Genomic DNA, 24,808 nt, shown 5'->3' with positions numbered 1-24,808 from the left:
AGGAATAGTCGGCTCAAAAGAGCTCTGACTCTTTGTCAGCGTGGCTACAGTGCTGAAAAGAAACCTGGGGTTGTTCTTATTTTCTTCAATTAGTGATGAGTAGTAAGATGTCCTAGCTTTACGGAGAGCTTTTTTATAGAGCAACGGACTCTTTTTCCAGGCTAAGTGAAGATCTTCTAAATTAGTGAGACGCCATTTCCTCTCCAACTTACGGGTTATCTGCTTTAAGCTGCGAGTTTGTGAGTTATACCACGGAGTCAGGCACTTCTGATTTAAAGCTCTCTTTTTCAGAGGAGCTACAGCATCCAAAGTTGTCTTCAATGAGGATGTAAAACTATTGACGAGATACTCTATCTCACTTACAGAGTTTAGATAGCTACTCTGCACTGTGTTGGTATATGGCATTAGAGAACATAAAGAAGGAATCATATCCTTAAACCTAGTTACAGCGCTTTCTGAAAGACTTCTAGTGTAATGAAACTTATTCCCCACTGCTGGGTAGTCCATCAGAGTAAATGTAAATGTTATTAAGAAATGATCAGACAGAAGGGAGTTTTCAGGGAATACTGTTAAGTCTTCTATTTCCATACCATAAGTCAGAACAAGATCTAAGATATGATTAAAGTGGTGGGTGGACTCATTTACATTTTGAGTAAAGCCAATTGAGTCTAATAATAGATTAAATGCAGTGTTGAGGCTGTCATTCTCAGCATCTTTGTGGATGTTAAAATCGCCCACTATAATTATCTTATCTGAGCTAAGCACTAAGTCAGACAAAAGGTCTGAAAATTCACAGAGAAACTCACAGTAACGACCAGGTGGACGATAGATAACAACAAATAAAACTGTTTTTTGGGACTTCCAATTTGGATGGACAAGACTAAGAGACAAGCTTTCAAATAAATTAAAGCTCTGTCTGGGTTTTTGATTAATTAATAAGCTGGAATGGAAGATTGATGCTAATCCTCCGCCTCTGCCCATGCTACGAGCATTCTGGCAGTTAGTGTGACTCGGGGGTGTTGACTCATTTAAACTAACAGATTCATCCTGCTGTAACCAGGTTTCTGTAAGGCAGAATAAATCAATATGTTGATCAATTATTATATCATTTACTAACAGGGACTTAGAAAAGAGAGACCTAATGTTTAATAGACCACATTTAACTGTTTTAGTCCGTGGTGCAGTTGAAGGTGCTATATTATTTTTTCTTTTTGAATTTTTATGCTTACATAGATTTTTACTGGTTATTGGTGGTCTGGGAGCAGGCACCGTCTCTACGGGGATGGGGTAATAAGGGGATGGCAGGGGGAGAGAAGCTGTAGAGAGGTGTGTAAGACTACAACTCTGCTTCCTGGTCCCAACCCTGGATAGTCACGGTTTGGAGGATTTAAGAAAATTGGCCAGATTTCTAGAAATGAGAGCTACTCCATCCAAAGTGGGGTGGATGCCGTCTCTCCTAACAAGACCAGGTTTTCCCCAGGAGCTTTGCCAATTATCTATGAAGCCCACCTCATTTTTTGGACACCACTCAGACAGCCAGCAATTCAAGGAGAACATGCGGCTAAACATGTCACTCCCGGTCCGATTGGGAAGGGGCCCAGAGAAAACTACAGAGTCCGACATTGTTTTTGCAAAGTTACACACCGATTCAATGTTAATTTTAGTGACCTCCGATTGGCGTAACCGGGTGTCATTACTGCCGATGTGAATTACAATCTTAGCAAATTTACACTTAGCCTTAGCCAGCAGTTTCAAATTTCCTTCAATGTCGCCTGCTCTGGCCCCCGGAAGACAATTGACTATGGTTGCTGGTGTCGCTAACTTCACATTTCTCAAAACAGAGTCACCAATAACCAGAGTTTGATCCTCGGCGGGTGTGTCGCCGAGTGGGGAAAAACGGTTAGAAATGTGAACGGGTTGGCAGTGTACATGGGGCTTCTGTTTAGGGCTACGCTTCCTCCTCACAGTCACCCAGTCGGCCTGCTTTCCCGGCTGCTCGGGATCTGCTGGAAGGGAACTAACGGCGGCTAAGCTACCTTGGTCCGCACCGACTACAGGGGCCTGGCTAGCTATAGAATTTTCCACGGTGCGGAGCCGAGTCTCCAATTCGCCCAGCCTGGCCTCCAAAGCTACGAATAAGCTACACTTATTACAAGTACCATTACTGCAAAAGGAGGCCGAGGAATAACTAAACATTTCACACCCAGAGCAGAAAAGTGCAGGAGAGACAGGAGAAGCCGCCATGCTAAATTGGCTAAGAGCTAGTAGCTGCGGTAAGCTAGCGGATTCCTAAAAACACACAAAGTGAATAATGTGTAAATAATTTATAGGTGATTCAGCAGAGGGAGTGCTTTAGTTAAGGCATGTGAAGATTACACTGTGAAACAAATCGTTATCTAGTTAACTAGTTAACTGCGCAGATTAAACAGCTAACAGATACAGCAAAACACCGCTGTGCTCCGGAACAGGAAGTGATACAATACCACTGTGTTACATCACCTTTCCTTCTAACAACACTCAATAAGCATTTGGGAACTGAGGACACTATTTGTTGAAGCTTTGTAGGTGGAATTCTTTCCCATTCTTGCTTGATGTACGATTTCAGTTGTTCAACAGTCCGGGGTCTCCGTTGTCGTATATTGCGCTGCATAATGTGCCACACATTTTCAATGGGCGACAGGTTTGGACTGCAGGCAGACCAGTCTAGTACCCGCACTCTTTTACTACGAAGCCACGCTGTTGTAACACGTGCAGAATGTGGCTTGGCACTGTCTTGCTTAAATAAGCAGGGACGTCCCTGAAAAAGATGTTGCTTGGATGGCAGCATGTGTTGCTCCAAAACCTGGATGTACCTTTCAGCATTGATGGTGCCATCACAGATGTGTAAGTTGCCCATGCCATGGACACTAACACACCCCCATACCATCACAGATGCTGGCTTTTGAACTTTGGGCTGGTAACAATCTAGATGGTCTTTTTCCTCTTTTGTCTGGAGGACACGACGTCCATGATTTCCAAAAACAATATGAAATGTGGACTCATCAGACCACAGCACACTTTTCCACTTTGCATCTGTCCATTTCAAATGAGCTCGGGCCCAGAGAAGGCGGCAGAGTTTCTGGATGTTGTTGATGTATGGCCTTCGCTTTGCATGGTAGAGTTCTAACTTGCACTTGTAGATGTAGCGAGGAACTGTGTTAACTGACAATGGTTTTCTGAAGTGTTCCTGAGCCCACGTGGTAAGCTCCTTTATACAATGACGTCTGTTTTTAATGCAGTGCCGCCTGAGGGATCAAAGGTCACAGGCATTCAGTGTTGGTTTTCGGCCTTGCCGCTTACATGTAGAAAGCTCTCCAGATTCTCTGAATCTTCTGATTATATTATGGACTGTAGATGATGGAATCCCTTGCAATTGAATGTTGACAAACATTGTTCTTAAACTGCTGAACTATTTTTTCATACAGTTGTTCACAAAGTGGTGATCCTCGCCCCATCTTTGCTTGTGAATGGCTGAGGCTTTTGGGGATGCTCTTTTTATACTCAATCATGACACTCACCTGTTTCCAATGAACCTGTTCACCTGTGGAGTGTTCCAAACAGGTGTTCTTTGAGCATTGTTGCCCCTCTCCCAGCTTTTTTGAAACGTGTTGCAGGCATCCATTTCAAAATGAGCAGATATTTGCACAAAAACAATAAGGTTTATCAGTTTGAACATTAAATATCTTGTCTTTGTGGTATATTCATTTGAATATACACTCAACAAAAATATAAACGCAACACTTTTGGTTTTGCTCCCATTTTGTATGAGATGAACTCAAAGATCTAAAACTTTTTCCACATAAACAATATCACCATTTCCCTCAAATATTGTTCACAAACCAGTCTAAATCTGTGATAGTGAGCACTTCTCCTTTGCTGAGATAATCCATCCCACCTCACAGGTGTGCCATACCAAGATACTGATTAGACACCATGATTAGTGCACAGGTGTGCCTTAGACTGCCCACAATAAAAGGACACTCTGAAAGGTGCAGTTTTATCACACAGCACAATGCCACAGATGTCGCAAGATTTGAGGGAGCGTGCAATTGGCATGCTGACAGCAGGAATGTCAACCAGAGCTGTTGCTCCTGTATTGAATGTTCAGTTCTCTACCATAAGCCGTCTCCAAAGGCGTTTCAGAGAATTTGGCAGTACATCCAACTAGCCTCACAACCGCAGACCACGTGTAACCACACCAGCCCAGGACCTCCACATCCAGCATGCTCACCTCCAAGATCGTCTGAGACCAGTCACTCGGACAGCTGCTGAAACAATCGGTTTGCATAACCAAAGAATTTCTGCACAAACTGTCAGAAACTGTCTCAGGGAAGCTCATCTGCATGCTCGTCGTCCTCATCGGGGTCTCGACCTGACTCCAGTTCGTCGTCGTACCCGACTTGAGTGGGCAAATGCTCACATTCACTGGTGTTTGGCACGTTGGAGAGGTGTTCTCTTCACGGATGAATCCCGGTTCACACTGTTCAGGGCAGATGGCAGACAGCGTGTGTGGCGTCGTGTGGGTGAGCGGTTTTCTGATGTCAATGTTGTAGATCGAGTGGCCCATGGTGGCGGTGGGGTTATGGTATGGGCAGGTGTCTGTTATGGACGAAGAACACAGGTGCATTTTATTGATGGCATTTTGAATGCACAGAGATACCGTGACGAGATCCTCAGGCCCATTGTTGTGCCATACATCCAAGAACATCACCTCATGTTGCAGCAGGATAATGCACGGCCCCATGTTGCAAGGATCTGTACACAATTCTTGGAAGCTGAAAATGTCCCAGTTCTTGCATGGCCGGCATACTCACCGGACATGTCACCCATTGAGCATGTTTGGGATGCTCTGGACCGGCGTATACGACAGCGTGTACCAGTTCCTACCAATATCCAGCAACTTCGCACAGCCATTGAAGAGGAGTGGACCAACATTCCACAGGCCACAACTGACAACCTGATCAACTCTATGCGAAGGAGATGTGTTGCACTGCATGAGGCAAATGGTGGTCACACCAGATACTGACTGGTATCCTCCCCAATAAAACAAAACTGCACCTTTCAGAGTGGCCTTTTATTGTGGACAGTCTAAGTCACACCTGTGCACTAATCATGGTGTCTAATCAGCATCTTGGTATGGCACACCTGTGAGGTGGGATGGATTATCTCAGCAAAGGAGAAGTGCTCACTATCACAGATTTAGACTGGTTTGTGAACAATATTTGAGGGAAATGGTGATATTGTGTATGTGGAAAAAGTTTTAGATCTTTGAGTTCATCTCATACAAAATGGGAGCAAAACCAAAAGTGTTGCATTTATATTTTTGTTGAGTGTAGGTTGAAGAGGATTTGCAAATCATTGTATTTATTTACATTTCACATAATGTCCTGGGGTTGTACTATGAATACCCTGTTTAAACACGTTCAAACATAATTATATAACACGTTCAAACATAAATATATAAGATTGTGAATACCTGGAAGTTATCGCATAGTATCAACTGTTGAGAATTTGGATTAAATTTTTGAACATTTCATAAATTGGATTGCGGTTTCAAATCTGGTGCCAATGATGGTTGTAACTACTGTGTATACCAGAGGGATCAAGAAATTACTATGATCCCTAAAAACATGCCCCGATTTGCTTTTCTGGGATTAAACAAGAAAGAATAGTAGCTCTATGGATTGGCCCTATTAAGGACCTTGCTCAAGAGTATGACACCAGTGCTGTTCTCTTAACTACACTTTCTTGCTTTCTTAAGGGATTAAACCTGTAACCCTCTGATTGCTAGAGCACTTTTTGTTCCATTGCTGTGTGATTTATTATTGGGGAAGGAGTTTGCTAGTGCTGGAGGTTTGCACTCTTAATTCGAGTACTTTTAAATTCATCTTAGATTATTCCCGTTGGGGAAGTATAAGAATAGAAACTGTGACATTCATCCAGTGTTTCCATTTAGAATTTGTAATTTTAGCTGCACACTGACTGTACTTAAACAAAACGGTGCAACCATCAAGGTTAATCTCGCTTGGATCAACATGTTGCACTCAACTGTGTTCACGTGCCAAACGAGTGAACTATGATTGTGAGCAATTGTTCTGCTGGGAATGGGACAGAGCTCATCGGGTTATTTAACATCTTCTGGGTTAATGGGCATCTTCTTGACTGTTCCAAAGGCCTTGTAAAAGCACTTTGACATGACGGCGCAAACGTATCGATCTGCATTCCAAAGCACTCTGGAAACTATACAAACACGTCTGGCTACAAACACTCTGTCACTCAAAGAAAAGCTTTTCACAAGCTGCTGCTTCAGTCACCTTTAAAACTGGCAGAAATCACTCTGGTTTTCCATGGAACAAACACCTTGGTGTTTAAATGGATCCATCTGAATACCAAACCACAAATTAGTTTATTTACACCCACAGCTTTTACTTCAGTGATGCAAAAGGACAAAAATCTGTCTTCAAGGAACCTCTGACACTGAAATTGAGTTTCAAAGGTTTCTAATTTTGTTTGTCATAAACTGAGTTTTGCCAAAAATTAAACCTCATGGAAATAAAGGAGAGAATGTGCAGGAAGTTAAAAGACCAGTGGGCACATTGTTGTTTCAATCCAATGTATACATGTGTCATAAGTGTTTAGTGCGCTTGGTTTAAGTGTGGAAAGTTCTCTGTTCAAACCCTACGCCTGTCGCATTTCTCATGTAATGTTGAGTTGTGTCAGGAAGGGCATTGGTAGTAAAACTTGCAGATCCACTTTGGGTCTGCCGTGGTGACCCAGAGTGAAAACAAGGGAGCAGCCGAAGGAACTTACTTTCTAAGGCCTTTTAGTTCAACATTTCAGTGTAATACACAATACAGATTATGTAAAGAATTTAAAATTTTTCTTCTGTATGACTGTGAGTATGTGGCTCGCAGATCTCTCTGTTAGTCAGATCAGCCTCATCTTTCGGATGTGGCTCACGCATAGCATGATGATGCGCATCCTTTATTATGAAAATTTTGGGGAATAATTTTCAAAACCTTTATTTTGAAACTGTTATTTTCATTACAGGGTTGGCCTGCTCAGCAAATGCTTTACTTCTCCAAACGTGCCCGTGAATAAAATCATGTACACCCTCTCTCTTCTTCTATGGTGTTTAGTGCACCAGTTTAATCGGCTAACCTTATCTTAGCTTTAACTGAACAATCAGTGGGTCCCACGATTTACACAGACTGGCCCAGACTTGATTTAAATATGAGTAAATTTTGATTATTTAATTGTTTTTTGTTGCACTTTTTAAAATGCCATAATGCGCTGTGTTGTCAAAATCCCCCCCTGTCAAAATCAGGCACACCCTCTTTTCTTCTATGGTGGATAACGGCAGCCAGCATCTTTATTGTAGCAGTCCTGCCACCACCTGCATCAGTCCGTTAAAGCAGTACTAAATCCTATGGATGAGTCCAGTTGTCTTTCAAGTATTTAAAAAGCCAACACTTCCCCCTCCCACTTGACTTTATGTCTAAAACTGTCTGCAGATCACCTAAACAAATTCATACTTGTATGTAGATTAGATATAATCAAATATATTTACCCTTTATCTAAAAAAACAAAGAAATCTAACCAGGTTGAACATTCAAAACACTTAAAAAAAAAAATCATGCTGTTGCTTTACTGTTTTGTTTTACTTTGCTTTTCCCCAATTTCCAAAAAAGCAAACGGCACCAGTAGTGGTACTTTCACATTCGTTGAATGGGGCTCAACTACCTACAGTGTCCTTGCTAAAAAGCCAAAATATATGAAAACACAATAGTTATCAATCAGTCCACACATTTCATAACAAACCTAAATGTCCCTGACTCACATTATCAGTCACTACGGTATTCACATCCATATGATTGTGCTTCATGTTAACTAACTGTTTTTATTCCTTCCTATATCTCTGTGTGTGTATTTATGTCTGACCATGTTGGATGAATCTCAATCTTTTTCTTAAAATAACTGCATGTGCATGTCTTTCTATCTCAATGTCAACCATGTATTAACAAACATACACATTGTCTGTTAAAACTATGTAAGAGTAAGTTCACCTCTTTGTACAGCCCACCTTTAAACACAGCCTCATACGACCGGCATTATATTCCCACTCAACCCTGTCAAATGCTTTTTCAGCATCCATGGTAATAAGACATTCAGGAAGCTTGTGGTTAGGAGTGTAAATGATATTAAAAAGCTGTCATGTTTAAAAAAAGAATGCCGATTCTTAATAAAGCCAATTTAGTTAGGTGATATTATGGAAGGAAGAATTTTTTGCAGTCTACACACCAGTAACTTTGACAGAATATTAAAATTAGTGGTCAACAAAGATATAGACCTGTAAGAAGCGCATTCAGCAGAATCTTTAATCTTTTTAAGCAACACAGAGATACAGGCCTTGTAACACGATGGATTCAAAGCGCATATTAAACAAATATGTAAGACTGCTTTTTTGCATTTACGCAATATCTCTAAAATTAGAAAGGTCTTGTCTCAGAGTGATGCTGAAAAACTAATTCATGCATTTATTTCCTCTAGGCTGGACTATTGTAATTCATTATTATCAGGTTGTCCTAAAAGTTCCCTGAAAAGCCTTCAGTTAATTCAACATGCTGCAGCTAGAGTACTGACGGGGACTAGAAGGAGAGAGCATATCTCACCCATATTGGCCTCTCTTCATTGGCTTCCTGTTAATTCTAGAATAGAATTTAAAATTCTTCTTCTTACTTATAAGGTTTTGAATAGTCAGGTCCCTTCTTATCTAAGGGACCTCATAGTACCATATCACCCCAATAGAGTGCTTCGCTCTCAGACTGCAGGCTTACTTGTAGTTCCTAGGGTTTGTAAGAGTAGAATGGGAGGCAGAGCCTTCAGCTTTCAGGCTCCTCTCCTGTGGAACCAGCTCCCAATTCGGATCAGGGAGACAGACACCCTCTCTACTTTTAAGATTAGGCTTAAAACTTTCCTTTTTGCTAAAGCTTATAGTTAGGGCTGGATCGGGTGACCCTGAACCATCCCTTAGTTATGCTGCTATAGACTTAGACTGCTGGGGGGTTCCCATAATGCATTGAGTGTTTCTTTCTCTTTTTGCTCTGTATGCACCACTCTGCATTTAATCATTAGTGATTGATCTCTGCTCCCCTCCACAGCATGTCTTTTTCCCGGTTCTCTCCCTCAGCCCCAACCAGTCCCAGCAGAAGACTGCCCCTCCCTGAGCCTGGTTCTGCTGGAGGTTTCTTCCTGTTAAAATGGAGTTTTTCCTTCCCACTGTTGCCAAGTGCTTGCTCACAGGGGGTCGTTTTGACCGTTGGGGTTTTTCCGTAATTATTGTATGGCTTTGCCTTACAATGTAAAGCACCTTGGGGCAACTGTTTGTTGTGATTTGGCGCTATATAAATAAAATTGATTTGATTGGATTTGATTTAATACCACGCAATTGATTAGCCAGAAGCTTACCAGTCTTTTCCCCATGTTCATCAAACTCACTCTTATTCCTAATCAAACAGCCTTCAACTTGGCGAGTGCAAAGTCAATTGAGTTTGGTTTGTAAGCTCGTGTTGTTTGTACAGAGCAGATGATGGTGATTGAGCATACTGCCTGTCAGTACTCAAAATTTGATCTGAGATAGCTCTCTGTTCCTGTATTGCAGACTGTCTTTTAAATGCTACCAATGAAATAATTTTGCCTCTTGCAAATGCCTTCATAGCCTCCCATACAGTGTTGTCAGGCAGACCTGTTGTTCTATTCTCATTCAGAAAGGTTTTGATTTTGGAAGAAATGTTAGGAACAAATTGTTCATCTGTAAGCACTAATGGGTCTTGTCTCTAGTGCTTTCTCACTAAGTCACATCCCTGAAACAACATTTTCAGTACAAGAGGGGCATGAGCAGAAATGGTAATACTTTCATAGCTGCAAGAACTAACATTATTAATCAATAAATTGTCAGTAAAAAAATAAACTGGAAATCTCTTTTCTCATGGTGAACATGAGAAAAGAAAGAATAATCTGCCAGTACACTCTAAAAAATGAACCGTTGTCTCAACGAGAAAAAGTGATCTAACAATTTGCATCGATTTTTTTAAAAGTTATTTCAACTTAACTAAAGAAGTCTCGTGGCATTATCTCAGTTGTAGTGCAGCGGATAAGAGAATATTTAGAGGGGAATCCTGCAAATGGTGATAAAAGCAGAAATACTCCTCAGACAGTCCTCTTGAAAAAAAAATGATTGGCCACTTGAATTTCAATCGGTGGTCAGGTAGGGGTTAATTGAAGAATTATACAGAGGTCAAAATTAAAAAATGCTCCAATCATATTGAAAAATATTCCACATTATTTGCCTGATCATAACGATTCTAAAAAGCTATACTTTTGACTATCTGTGACTGAATTCCATGGAGTTACGGGATAAAAACAGCAAGAATGGTGACAAAGGTCAGTGTCATTTTGTACAGGGGTCAAAAGTTAAAGTTGCTCCAATTTTGGTAAAACGTGATGCAAATTACTAGTTAAGACAGTTTTAAAAAAGAATAGTTTGGACCATGTATCATCCTTATCACGTTACGGGGTAACATATGTCACATGTCATAGAATCCAATAGACGTAGACCTTGTTTGACCTTTACCTTGGAGAACAAGCATTCAACACTGTCAGCACTATTCCATTTATTAATCCTATTAGCTCAACCAATAATTTGCATCACTTTTTGCCAAAATTGGAGCAACTTTAACTTTTGACCCCTGTACAAAATAACACTGACCTTTCAATCAATCAATCAATCAATCAATTTTTTATATAGCGCCAAATCACAACAAACAGTTGCCCCAAGGCGCTTTATATTGTAAGGCAAGGCCATACAATAATTATGTAAAACCCCAACGGTCAAAACGACCCCCTGTGAGCAAGCACTTGGCTACAGTGGGAAGGAAAAACTCCCTTTTAACAGGAAGAAACCTCCAGCAGAACCAGGCTCAGGGAGGGGCAGTCTTCTGCTGGGACTGGTTGGGGCTGAGGGAGAGAACCGGGAAAAAGACATGCTGTGGAGGGGAGCAGAGATCGATCACTAATGATTAAATGCAGAGCGGTGCATACAGAGCAAAAAGAGAAAGAAACAGTGCATCATGGGAACCCCCCAGCAGTCTACGTCTATAGCAGCATAACTAAGGGATGGTTCAGGGTCACCTGATCCAGCCCTAACTATAAGCTTTAGCAAAAAGGAAAGTTTTAAGCCTAATCTTAAAAGTAGAGAGGGTGTCTGTCTCCCTGATCTGAATTGGGAGCTGGTTCCACAGGAGAGGAGCCTGAAAGCTGAAGGCTCTGCCTCCCATTCTACTCTTGGTAAGATTGTAATTCACGTCGGCAGTAATGACACTCGGTTACGCCAATCGGAGGTCACTAAAATTAACATTAAATCGGTGTGTAACTTTGCAAAAACAATGTCGGACTCTGTTGTTTTCTCTGGGCCCCTCCCCAATCAGACCGGGAGTGACATGTTTAGCCGCATGTTCTCCTTGAATTGCTGGCTGTCTGAGTGGTGTCCAAAAAATGAGGTGGGCTTCATTGATAATTGGCAAAGCTTCTGGGGAAAACCTGGTCTTGTTAGGAGAGACGGCATCCATCCCACTTTAGATGGAGCAGCTCTCATTTCTAGAAATCTGGCCAATTTTCTTGGATCCTCCAAACTGTGACTGTCTAGCGTTGGGACCAGGAGGCAGAGCTGTGGTCTTATACACCTTTCTGCAGCTTCTCTCCCCCTGCCATCCCCTCATTACCCCATCCCCGTAGAGACGGTGCCTGCTTCCAGACCACCAATAACCAGCAAAAATCTATTTAAGCAAAAAAATTCAAAAAGAAAAAATAATATAGCACCTTCAACTGCACCACAGACTAAAACAGTTAAATGTGGTCTATTAAACATTAGGTCTCTCTCTTCTAAGTCCCTGTTGGTAAATGATATAATAATTGATCAACGTATTGATTTATTCTGCCTAACAGAAACCTGGTTACAGCAGGATGAATATGTTAGTTTAAATGAGTCAACACCCCCGAGTCACACTAACTGTCAGAATGCTCGTAGTACGGGCCGGGGCGGAGGATTAGCAGCAATCTTCCATTCCAGCTTATTAATTAATCAAAAACCTAGACAGAGCTTTAATTCATTTGAAAGCTTGTCTCTTAGTCTTTTCCATCCAAATTGGAAGTCCCAAAAACCAGTTTTATTTGTTATTATCTATCGTCCACCTGGTCGTTACTGTGAGTTTCTCTGTGAATTTTCAGACCTTCTGTCTGACTTAGTGCTTAGCTCAGATAAGATACTTATAGTGGGCGATTTTAACATCCACACAGATGCTGAGAATGACAGCCTCAACACTGCATTTAATCTATTATTAGACTCTATTGGCTTTGCTCAAAAAGTAAATGAGTCCACCCACCACTTTAATCATATCTTAGATCTTGTTTTGACTTATGGTATGGAAATAGAAGACTTAACAGTATTCCCTGAAAACTCCCTTCTGTCTGATCATTTTTTAATAACATTTACATTTACCCTGATGGACTACCCTGCAGTGGGGAATAAGTTTCATTACACTAGAAGTCTTTCAGAAAGCGCTGTAACTAGGTTTAAGGATATGATTCCTTCTTTATGTTCTCTATTGTCATATACCAACACAGAGCAGAGTAGCTACCTAAACTCTGTAAGAGAGTTAGAGTATCTCGTCAATAGTTTTACATCCTCATTGAAGACAACTTTGGATGCTGTAGCTCCTCTGAAAAAGAGAGCTTTAAATCAGAAGTGTCTGACTCCGTGGTATAACTCACAAACTCGTAGCTTAAAGCAGATAACCCGTAAGTTGGAGAGGAAATGGCGTCTCACTAATTTAGAAGATCTTCACTTAGCCTGGAAAAAGAGTTTGTTGCTCTATAAAAAAAGCCCTCCGTAAAGCTAGGACATCTTTCTACTCATCACTAATTGAAGAAAATAAGAACAACCTCAGGTTTCTTTTCAGCACTGTAGCCAGGCTGACAAAGAGTCAGAGCTCTATTGAGCTGAGTATTCCATTAACTTTAACTAGTAATGACTTCATGACTTTCTTTGCTAACAAAATTTTGACTATTAGAGAAAAAATTACTCATAACCATCCCAAAGATGTATCGTTATCTTTGGCTGCTTTCAGTGATGCCGGTATTTGGTTAGACTCTTTCTCTCCGATTGTTCTGTCTGAGTTATTTTCATTAGTTACTTCATCCAAACCATCAACATGTTTATTAGACCCCATTCCTGCCAGGCTGCTTAAGGAAGTCCTACCATTATTTAATGCTTCAATCTTAAATATGATCAACTTATCTTTGTTAGTTGGCTATGTACCACAGGCTTTTAAGGTGGCAGTAATTAAACCATTACTTAAAAAGCCATCACTTGACCCAGCTATTTTAGCTAATTATAGGCCAATCTCCAACCTTCCTTTTCTCTCAAAGATTCTTGAGAGGGTAGTTGTAAAACAGCTAACTGATCACCTGCAGAGGAATGGTCTATTTGAAGAGGTTCAGTCAGGTTTTAGAATTCATCATAGTACAGAAACAGCATTAGTGAAGGTTACAAATGATCTTCTTATGGCTTCGGACAGTGGACTTATCTCTGTGCTTGTTCTGTTGGACCTCAGTGCTGCTTTTGATACTGTTGACCATAAAATTTTATTACAGAGATTAGAGCATGTCATAGGTATTAAAGGCACTGCGCTGCGGTGGTTTGAATCATATTTGTCTAATAGATTACAGTTTGTTCATGTAAATGGGGAATCTTCTTCACAGACTAAAGTTAATTATGGAGTTCCACAAGGTTCTGTGCTAGGACCAATTTTATTCACTTTATACATGCTTCCCTTAGGCAGTATTATTAGACGGTATTGCTTAAATTTTCATTGTTACGCAGATGATACCCAGCTTTATCTATCCATGAAGCCAGAGGACACACACCAATTAGCTAAACTGCAGGATTGTCTTACAGACATAAAGACATGGATGACCTCTAATTTCCTGCTTTTAAACTCAGATAAAACTGAAGTTATTGTACTTGGCCCCACAAATCTTAGAAGCATGGTGTCTAACCAGATCTTTACTCTGGATGGCATTTCCCTGACCTCTAGTAATACTGTGAGAAATCTTGGAGTCATTTTTGATCAGGATATGTCATTCAAAGCGCATATTAAACAAATATGTAGGACTGCCTTTTTGCCTTTACGCAATATCTCTAAAATCAGAAAGGTCTTGTCTCAGAGTGATGCTGAAAAACTAATTCATGCATTTATTTCCTCTAGGCTGGACTATTGTAATTCTTTATTATCAGGTTGTCCTAAAAGTTCCCTAAAAAGCCTTCAGTTAATTCAAAATGCTGCAGCTAGAGTACTGACGGGGACTAGCAGGAGAGAGCATATCTCACCCGTGTTGGCCTCTCTTCATTGGCTTCCTGTTAATTCTAGAATAGAATTTAAAATTCTTCTTCTTACTTATAAGGTTTTGAATAATCAGGTCCCATCTTATCTTAGGGACCTCGTAGTACCATATCACCCTAATAGAGCGCTTCGCTCTCAGACTGCAGGCTTACTTGTAGTTCCTAGGGTTTGTAAGAGTAGAATGGGAGGCAGAGCCTTCAGCTTTCAGGCTCCTCTCCTGTGGAACCAGCTCCCAATTCAGATCAGGGAGACAGATACCCTCTCTACTTTTAAGATTAGGCTTAAAACTTTCCTTTTCGCTAAGGCTTATAGTTAGGGCTGGATCGGGTGACCCTGGACTATCCCTTGGTTATGCTGCTTTAGACGTAGACTGTGGGGGGGTTCCCATGATGCACTGTTTCTTTCTCTTTTTGCTCTGTATGCATCACTCCGCATTTAATCATTAGTGATCGATCTCTGCCCCCCTCCACAGCATGTCTTTTTCCTGGTTCTTTCCCTCAGCCCCAACCAGTCTCAGCAGAAGACTGCCCCTCCCTGAGCCTGGTTCTGCTGGAGGTTTCTTCCTGTTAAGAGGGAGTTTTTCCTTCCCACTGTTGCCAAGTGCTTGCTCACAGGGGGTCGTTTTGACCGTTGGGGTTTTTCATAATTATTGTATGGCCTTGCCTTACAATATAAAGCGCCTTGGGGCAACTGTTTGTTGTGATTTGGCGCTATATAAAAAAAAAGTTGATTGATTGATTGATACAAACCCTAGGAACTACAAGTAAGCCTGCAGTCTGAGAGCGAAGCACTCTATTGGGGTGATATGGTAGAACCAGGCTCAGGGAGGGGCAGTCTTCTGCTGGGACTGGTTGGGGCTGAGGGAGAGAACCAAGAAAAAGACATGCTGTGGAGGGGAGCAGAGATCGATCACTAATGATTAAATGCAGAGTGGTGCATACAGAGCAAAAAGAGAAAGAAACAGTGCATCATGGGAACCCCCCAGCAGTCTACGTCTATAGCAGCATAACTAAGGGATGGTCCAGCCCTAACTATAAGCTTTAGCAAAAAGGAAAGTTTTAAGCCTAATCTTAAAAGTAGAGAGGGTGTCTGTCTCCCTGATCTGAATTGGGAGCTGGTTCCACAGGAGAGGAGCCTGAAAGCTGAAGGCTCTGCCTCCCATTCTACTCTTACAAACCCTAGGAACTACAAGTAAGCCTGCAGTCTGAGAGCGAAGCGCTCTATTGGGGTGATATGGTACTACGAGGTCCCTAAGATAAGATGGGACCTGATTATTCAAAACCTTATAAGTAAGAAGAAGAATTTTAAATTCTATTCTAGAATTAACAGGAAGCCAATGAAGAGAGGCCAATATGGGTGAGATATGCTCTCTCCTTCTAGTCCCCGCTAGTACTCTAGCTGCAGCATTTTGAATTAACTGAAGGCTTTTTAGGGAACTTTTAGGACAACCTGATAATAATGAATTACAATAGTCCAGCCTAGAGGAAATAAATGCATGAATTAGTTTTTCAGCATCACTCTGAGACAAGACCTTTCTGATTTTAGAGATATTGCGTAAATGCAAAAAAGCAGTCCTACATATTTGTTTAATATGCGCTTTGAATGACATATCCTGATCAAAAATGACTCCAAGATTTCTCACAGTATTACTAGAGGTCAGGGTAATGCCATCCAGAGTAAGGATCTGGTTAGACACCATGTTTCTAAGATTTGTTGGGCCAAGTACAATAACTTCAGTTTTATCTGAGTTTAAAAGCAGGAAATTAGAGGTCATCCATGTCTTTATGTCTGTAAGACAATCCTGCAGTTTAGCTAATTGGTGTGTGTCCTCTGGCTTCATGGATAGATAAAGCTGGGTATCATCTGCGTAACAATGAAAATTTAAGCAATACCGTCTAATAATACTGCCTAAGGGAAGCATGTATAAAGTGAATAAAATTGGTCCTAGCACAGAACCTTGTGGAACTCCATAATTAACTTTAGTCTGTGAAGAAGATTCCCCATTTACATGAACAAATTGTAATCTATTAGACAAATATGATTCAAACCACCGCAGTGCAGTGCCTTTAATACCTATGGCAAAATAAATTACACTGCAGACAAAGATGGTATGTAAACAGTTAAAAAGTCAGTATTTTTATTAATTTATTTTTCATGCATTTGTTGTGTTTGTGAATGCAAATAGTGAGCTGTTAGGTCAGTTAAACTGTGAATATTAATTCTGTGATTTGCTGCTTTTGTTAAAGATGATGACTGTATTTGAGATTTATTTTATTTTTTGTGCGTTCATTTTGTGTAATGTTTACAAAAGTGGCACGGGTGAGTCGTTTCTGTAACAGTTTGTAAATATAATACAGAGGTAAACTGACTATTAATACTGTGATTTCCTGCTTTTGATAACGGTGACAGTATTTGTGTTTTTATTTTATTTTATTTATTTTTTCATTATTCATTCATTCATTCAAACCTTTATTTAACCAGGAAAAGCTCATTGAGATTGAAAATCTCTTTTCCAAGAGAGTCCTGGCCAAGACATGCAGCAAAAGAGACAAAGTTAAAACAAACAAAAGAGACAAACAGGATAAAACAAACATTGATACTCATGAAACATGTTAAAAATAAGCATCATGTGATCATCTGTCCAAGCATCTACAGACTGATGTTTCAGCCTCCAAGTCTTGTACTTGTAGTATTGCTTTAAAAGTATTTAAAGAGACCAGCTCCTGAAGTTTCAGGTCATTTTGTAAGTTGTTCCAGGTGAAGGGTGCGGCAAATTTAACAGCCTTCTTTCCCCGTTCTGTTCTGACCTTAGGAACAGACAGCAACAGCAGATCCTGGGAGCGTAGACTATAACTACCAGCGGCTTTTGTGCTGATAAAAACCTGGAGATACGAGGGAAGCAAGCCTAAAATACATTTGTAAATTAAAAGATGCCAGTGGCTTTTTCTTCGAGAAGACAAATCTGACCAACCAACACGAGAATACAACAAACAATGATGAGTAAGAGGTTTTAAGTTGGTGACAAACCTTAAGGCACCATGATAAACGGAATCTAAAGCACGCAGGCTTTTGAACAGAAGCATTCATGTAGATTACATCACCGTAATCCAACACAGACGCAACCAATCTCTTTTTGGCCTCAAATGACAGACAAGACTTGATTCTAAATTATAAACCTAATTTCAATTTCAGGCTCTTTGCCAGCTGCTATTCCATGTGCAGCTGCAGGACTGCTGCACACAGATGTTAGGTGCCTCAGCAAAGGTAAATTTCTGGAATGGTTTAATGAGTTGTTGCCCGAAATTAAAAAAAAAATTCAAACGTTCAAACCATGCTGAATATGCACAGCTTTTGGATTTAGCCTTTTCTATTTCTTGCCTCCTCTCAATGCCTGAAGTCCCACTAAGGTAGGGAACAACTTTTCCAACTTTAATTAGGCGTTGTGTAATTTGAGTTGTTCATTGTTGTGTTTTTATAGGCCAGTCCTAAGCCTACTTGTGCTTATTCTTTGCACATTTACTTCAGTAATGCAGTATTATAACTTTTATTTTTGTGCCAGGAAATTCTGTTATTATATTGGTGCACAATAAATTGCGGCTACGCTGTGGCGTTCGATATGGCTCGGTAGATCTTGATATACTGTCAACTTTAAAAGTAGATCTCAGTTCAAAAAAGGTTGGCACCCCTGAGCTAAATCATTAAAATTTAACCAGGAGCACAAGTAAATTAAATGTGTATGAATTCATTTCTTTTCAAAACAAATTTATTAAATGTGTATGAATTCATTTCTTTTCAAAACAGAAATGTTATTATCAAACATTAAACACAAGCAACATTCATGCTAGTGCACATACAAACCCTGCCGTAACTCTAGCCTTCAAATATGAAAGTCAGAATTTGATATGAATGTCCATTCCTGAACTGGCATATATGGCATTGTTTAGCAATTGCCATATAGGTCTATGTTTTGTTTTTGTTTGTTAATATACAAAACAAAACATTTTATTTTGATCTGGTGCAGGAATGTTAACAGTCTGATCACTTTATCCTGATTATCTGCCCTTTTAGTTTGTCAAGTTACAAGATGTTTTTTGTAGTTATTGCTTGGACAAGCTGGACGGGGTCGACTAACTCACGCGTTCAATCGTCTAGATGTTTGCACTGTCCAATGCAATTACCACTGGTAAGGTTAGACCTTACTCGTGTGAAGCGCCTCAAGGCTACTTTGTTGTGATTTGGCACTGTATAAATAAAATAAATTAAATTGAAATTACCAGCACAAGGAAAAAATTTGATTAGTAATATAGATTAGGTGATATGTAGCATCTCAGTTGCCTTCTTTCATTTGGTATACTGTTGTGTTTTTCATATATAAAGCATGTTTTTTTTTTTCTTTCCATTTTAGTTATGGACCATTGACCTTCTACTTCAGAAACTGAACTGGAAGCATTTTGAATACAGCTCTGAAAAAAGCTAAATAAGGAACGCCTCTTCTGTGGAGAATATGTTCTCTCGGAATCGCTTCAATGGACAACATGGAGCAGGTGCTGCCCCTAAAGCAGGCGCAAAGGCTAAAGTCCATCCACCCAAAAAGCGGGCTCCAAATCCCAGAGTAGCTTTGGTCATTCGTGGTAAGATACATCGCCTCCTGCAAGGGTCATCAGAGCACCATGTCCCAGTGTCTCACCACTGCTATACTGATACTGAAGAAGGAGAGTCACGGGGCAAAGGTAAAGAGCACAGGGGAACTTGTCCTAAGGTTCATCAGAGGGCAGAGGCCTACTGTGATAGAGTGCCAAATGGTAAGGAATGTGGACTAGCACATGAGTCTCCATGTGTTGGAGAGGTGGAACTGAACAGAGAAGGATGCATAAAAATACCTTGCACTTTGCAACACAAAATCTGCAGGCCACCAGGAATTCTTAAAAGAACCTCTTCTGACAGTGGAGTTCAGACAAGACCGGAACAGTTGCGAGCAACCTCAGACTACACTTTAACTGGAACAGACATCATTGGTATCAGATTTGCAGAAGATTGTGGCAAAGAATTTCCTTCACCCCGTATTCGGCCAAGGAGGCCTTTTTCAGCTGGTGATTGCCTGAACTACAACTTCAGTAGAAGTCTTCCAGGTACAGTACTGGAAGAGGATGAAGAAGGGTTAGGTGTGGATAAAGAAGAGGAGTCCAGCACTGTCATTGAGCACATTTTAAAAGAACTGAGAGGAATCAGCAAGATCCAAGAAGAAATCTCTGACCTCAGGGATTACCTGACATCTGTTCGAGGGTCAGTTGAGGAGGTGTCATCCTGTGTCGATGCTGTATTGTTGGAGATCGAAGGCATTCGTTCCAGCAACAAAGTGGGTGTGGGTGTTCAAGCAAGTACTTGGTCTGGGGTTGAAAGTTACAAACGTGGAACATTGCCTCGCAAAAGACCTACTAGTGCTTATAGCACTTTAGGGACTTCAAAGCCAAAATCTGATTCAAAATATTTTCATCAAGTTCGCAGTGAGCGCCATACCATCCATGGAGAATTGCTGCTTCCAAGGGAAGACAAATCTATTGCGTTCCCAACTGGTGAATCAATTGATTATCAAGAACTAGAGGAGCCAGAGGACAACTCTGACTATAGCTCAGATATCCCAATTGGAGCTGTAGCCAAAAAAATTAGCTTTGGATACCTTGAGAGGCAGGATGGCCAAGACTGTGCAAGTACCAGCTCTTTATCTTCAGGTCATAGTTCAAAGTCTGATTTAGTTCTAGACAGACCAACATCCAGTCATGGACGACAGCAGCAAAAAGCAGATGATGAAGAAGAAAATTGGGCTATTAGGGGATCACCACAGCGTGCCATTAGAGAACCTCAGTGGCATCGGGAATCTACTTACGCCAATAATCAAAATCTAGATGTACACAAAGGTGGAAGTCATCCTTGTTGTGATGGCGAAAGTAGCTGGGATCCTTACAGAGGTGGAGCAGAATATGGAACAACAGAGCAAGGCTTATCAGAACATCGTGTTTCTCAGTCTCGTAAACATTTCAATTCACCTGCCAGCTCCTCGAGCAGGGAAGAGTGGCAAACACAGAGGCAATGGTCTCAAAATCACTCTTGGAGTGAAGCTTTAGCAGGTTCCAACACTGAGAGCTACACTGTGGGTTATGAGTGTGCTGCTGATTGTTCCTACCCCCAAAGTTCTGGTTATCATTCTGTGGATGGGCATGATGGAGAAGGGGAATTTGACCCTGGCCAATCCACTGACCAAGGATGCAACACAGACTGCCAGATCAGTAGTTATCAGGACTCTGTTATATGGACAGAGACATCCCTGTGCAACTCTGCGGCTGACTTGGACTATCCATTTGTTCCTAACATTAGTGCTGATAACCAAAGCTCAGAAACCTGTCTCCATTACTCTCGATGTGCAGAGGCCCAGAGCGGTAGCTTCAATGTAAAGCGCATAGGTCGAGCTGTGCTTGATTTTAGCTCTGCTTTGCGGGGTGCTTTACAGAAACTTGAGGTTGCTGGACCTCAGAATTCTGAGGAGGACACAGAGTTTGAAATATCATTTCCTTCTGACTCCTTCACAGGTGAGTTGCCAAACAAATCTTTATCTTTTATGGCACATTCTGAACAAGTATATGAAGAACCACCACCTCAAGGTTGTGTCTTTGGTAGTAGGGATGCTGCTGATGAATTCAACCAAATGAATATTCTGGACAAATCAGAAGAGTCTTTGCTTGAAAAAGCTGACCATAGACTTACAACTGAGTCCATAGACACCAGCCAGCTTGCTCCCCCATCACATAACCTGTTTCCAAGCTCAAAAGAATGTTTGTTCTGCCATGATTTAACCTCCACTACTGCTGCTACAATACCCCCACCAGGTGGCCTTTTGGAATGCACCACTGCGGATTCCCTCTCCTTGTTAGCCATTATGCCTACAACACCACAGGAGCAAGTTTCCCCAAATTTACTGCAGCAGCCTACAAAAGACTTTGCTGTGGCTCCAGAGGGCCCAATACATGAAGATACAGAAGAGCGCCCCTCAGGGGTGAACCACATGGATGCACAGAGGATAAAGTGCTTGAAGAGCTTCCAGCAGATCCTGCGTGAGAAAAGGGAGATGAGGCGCAACCTGTCCAGTGTGACCATATCAACCTTCTCCCAGGAGGATTTTCTACCAGGTAGTCATTATTTAACAAGTTTAAATTGCAGTCATCATTTGTGACACTTATTTTAACTTATTGTCTCTTACTGGGTAAAACACACAGATTTACGAGGTCTATTAGAAAAGTATCCGACCTTATTTAAAAAAAAAAAAAAAAACATGGATTTGAATCACGTGTGCTTGCGTGAGCCAACCTTGAACCTTCATGCGCATGTGTGATTTTTTTCACGCCTGTCGGTTGCGTCATTCGCCTGTGAGCAGGCTTTGAGTGAGGAGTGGTCCAGCCCTCTCCGCGGATTTTCATTGTCAGGGAAATGGCTGAGAGACTGCCGCTTTGCTTGATCAAAGTTTTTTTAGAAACTGTGAGGCACATCCATGTGGACACCATTCGAGAAATTCCGGTGGTTTTTGGTGAAAATTTTATGGGCTTCAAAGACATTAAGGGATGTTACTGTCCCTTTAAGGACGGCCCACAGCAGCTGTGGGGCGCGCCGCGTTCCAGCTGCCATCGACAGGCTGAGCGACCATTTCGTCTCTAAACGGATCGCTCTGTGGATCCGTGACCATCGTGTGCAATTTCTCTGGTTATCACAAGAGCTGGACATCAACTATTTTCCTGCAGATTTCACTTTTAACAAGAGATTTTGTCATGGAAAGCCGAGCGGACGCTTCGCGCGTCACGATGGATTTGCTGCTGGACCGACGCAAAACGACCTCCGTTTTGGTCTCACAGGACGGCTTTGAGATGGCGTTCAGACATGTGTCAGTGGTGTTTCAGTCGAGTGATTATCCAAGAAATTGTGGACGAGCCTGGACATGAAAATCCGCCGAGTGGGCTGGACCCTCCTCACTCAAAGCCTGCTCACAGGCGAATGATGCAACTGACAGGCGTGAAAAAAATCACGCATGCGCATGAAGGTTCAAGGTTGGCTCACGCAAGCACACGTGATTCAAATCCATATGTTTTTTTTTTTTTTAAATAAGGTTGGATACTTTTCTAATAGACCTCGTACATTTCAGTTCCTGCAGTTTCTGTGGAGTTTAATCTGTAGCGAGATAAGAAAACAGTGGTGTTTCACATATAGATAAATATTTCATTGTTTTTCTTAAATGTCATACAGCAGTTGAATCTGAATGTGATGAAAATGTCACTAATAAAAGTGATAATGTGCACTTGTCACCTCGTATGGGGTATTTAAAGGACATGTCACACAGAAATCATAACTAAGATTTAGGCTGCTAGTGACCATCCAATGATACACCAGGATTACTTTGTGCACTTTCATGACCGGTCTCAAAGTATACGGCATTCGTAACAAACAGGTACGGAGACTGCCAAAAGCAGATTTCTCGTGAGTACTCGTGTTTCCAACAGCGTTTGTGTAGCTTTGAGCAAACATCCCAGCACCCACTTGAATGGAATGTAGCTGCTATCATTAAGAACAAAGCCGAATATTAATTGCAAAGTTTACATAAGTGCATTGTCGTGTTGTGATGACTCCTTTTTAAGTGCAGGTCTGGTATTTTTCCGGCCTGAGCCGGATTTACGGCTTTTGGATCTGGATATATGCAGTGGAGGCGACAGGCTGCCATGTAATCCCTTTGGAAGGACACGTTGTGGATAGTGACGTGGCGATGTCTGTCTGGAGTTTATACTTGATGTGGACATGTCCTGTCTCTGACAATCAGCCTGTGAGCAGGACTTATGTCCCCTTTGTCTTTTATTTAACACAATTATGGCAGAATTTGAGTGGGAGAAAGCGAGGAAGTGCAGTAGCAGCTGGTATTTTTTTGTATTTTGTCCATGTACTTGCGCGCGAACGAATCGTCCATGAAGATAATTTTATTAATTACACAGATGTATAATAAAACAAATGGTGACTGGTTTATAACACAATTATGACAGAGTTTGAGGGGGAGAAAGCGAGGAAGTGCAGCAGCAGCCGGTGTTTTTTTGTTTTTGTTCACGTGTGTGCGCGCATGAACGAATCATCCGTGAAGTTAATTTTTTTTAGATGTATTTTATAACTTAAAAACAGGACTGATGCTAATGTGTTAGCATGTCTATGGCGTTTTCAATATTAAAGTTAGCATTAGCTGTTCACATCTCGGCACAGTCTGTGTGCATTTGTTTTCTGTATAATAAATAATTAATGGCTTAGCGTTTGTTGTCGTAAAAGAGTCAAATGTATTACAAATTGTAATATTTATTTATTTATATATTAATAATAATAATAGCAACAACAGCAAAAGTAATAATAACTAATATTGCTACAGTACAATTTTAGAGAAACAGACAAAAAGAACCTGATAAAACAAAACACAACAGAAAAGGTTAAACCAACTAACAATGAACATAAATAAATAAATATAGAAATAAATAAGTGTTTCCTGTGAACACTTAGTGACTCTTACACCTCCACTTCATCCCTGTTTTATTTACGTTTAATGACAATTTGTTTTGGTCAAACTACATCTAAGCTGTATTTTTACACAAGGAAAAATAAAATGCAGTAAACTGCACATTTGTTTTTTTCATGAAAATAACTTATTAAAGATCACATATTACACTTTAGTCAGGCCTTTAAAATACTTTTGTGGACTCTTGCTGTAATATGTTGTCAGTGGTTAAGATAGTTGCTGTAGGCATCTCAAAATGCTCATAAACGAGTGAAACCCGATGGAAATCTCTTTGTGGTCAGTGATGTATGTATGTGCAAAATAAAGACATTACTCCAGGTATGTTTTTGATGAGAATATAACATCATAACTTTATTACAAGCTCAAACGTTGATGTTGCGTGATAAAGGCCTTTTAATAATAACTCAAAGAAATAATGGCAAAACTCACATGTAAGTAAAAAAACAAACAACAAAAAAATTATTAATCAATTACTAAAATAATCGTTAGTTGCAGCCCTAGCTTGTTTTACGAGTGAGAGCATTTTACTGATTAAATGTGAATAAGCCAGTTTTGAGTTTCTCAGTGTGCACGCATTTTCAAAACTGGTAACAGTGTTACTTTGTGCACAGCAGAACAACTTTGTCAGTTGCTTTAGGCCCTAATTTTATATTTTATTGACTGTACAGCCAGCAACACAGCACCCTTTTGATGCATTCACCGGATTAGAACAGATCAAAATACT

At 40.8% G+C, this 24,808-nt stretch overlaps 1 protein-coding gene and 1 long non-coding RNA gene across 6 annotated transcripts in view; one reads left to right on the top strand and one right to left on the bottom strand.

Annotated features, from left to right (window-relative positions):
* The window catches only part of LOC117511182 (protein unc-13 homolog B-like), a 422,327-nt gene that overhangs the window by 195,313 nt on the left and 202,206 nt on the right, over positions 1–24,808 (top strand). For 4 of the 5 annotated variants that reach the window (XM_034171170.1, XM_034171169.1, XM_034171168.1 and 1 more), the window contains exon 1: positions 18,984–21,679. The exons of the other annotated variant lie outside the window; for it this stretch is intronic. In XM_034171170.1, coding sequence (XP_034027061.1) covers positions 19,003–21,679 — 2,677 coding nt within the window. In that variant the 5' untranslated portion in view covers positions 18,984–19,002. Of the gene's footprint in view, positions 1–18,983; positions 21,680–24,808 lie in introns of those variants that run through there. 5 annotated transcript variants of the gene reach the window in all.
* LOC117511183 lies at positions 7,788–24,525 on the bottom strand. Its single transcript, XR_004560905.1, has 3 exons — positions 24,514–24,525; positions 13,246–13,250; positions 7,788–7,949 (listed from the first exon to the last, which is right to left on the bottom strand). It is a non-coding gene; the product is annotated as an uncharacterized LOC117511183 (long non-coding RNA).

Source organism: Thalassophryne amazonica, chromosome 5 (genome assembly GCF_902500255.1).
Source record: "Thalassophryne amazonica chromosome 5, fThaAma1.1, whole genome shotgun sequence".
NCBI lineage: Eukaryota > Metazoa > Chordata > Actinopteri > Batrachoidiformes > Batrachoididae > Thalassophryne > Thalassophryne amazonica.
The sequence above is the reverse complement of the archived record's forward strand: the minus strand, read 5'-3'. Positions and strand labels throughout refer to the sequence as shown.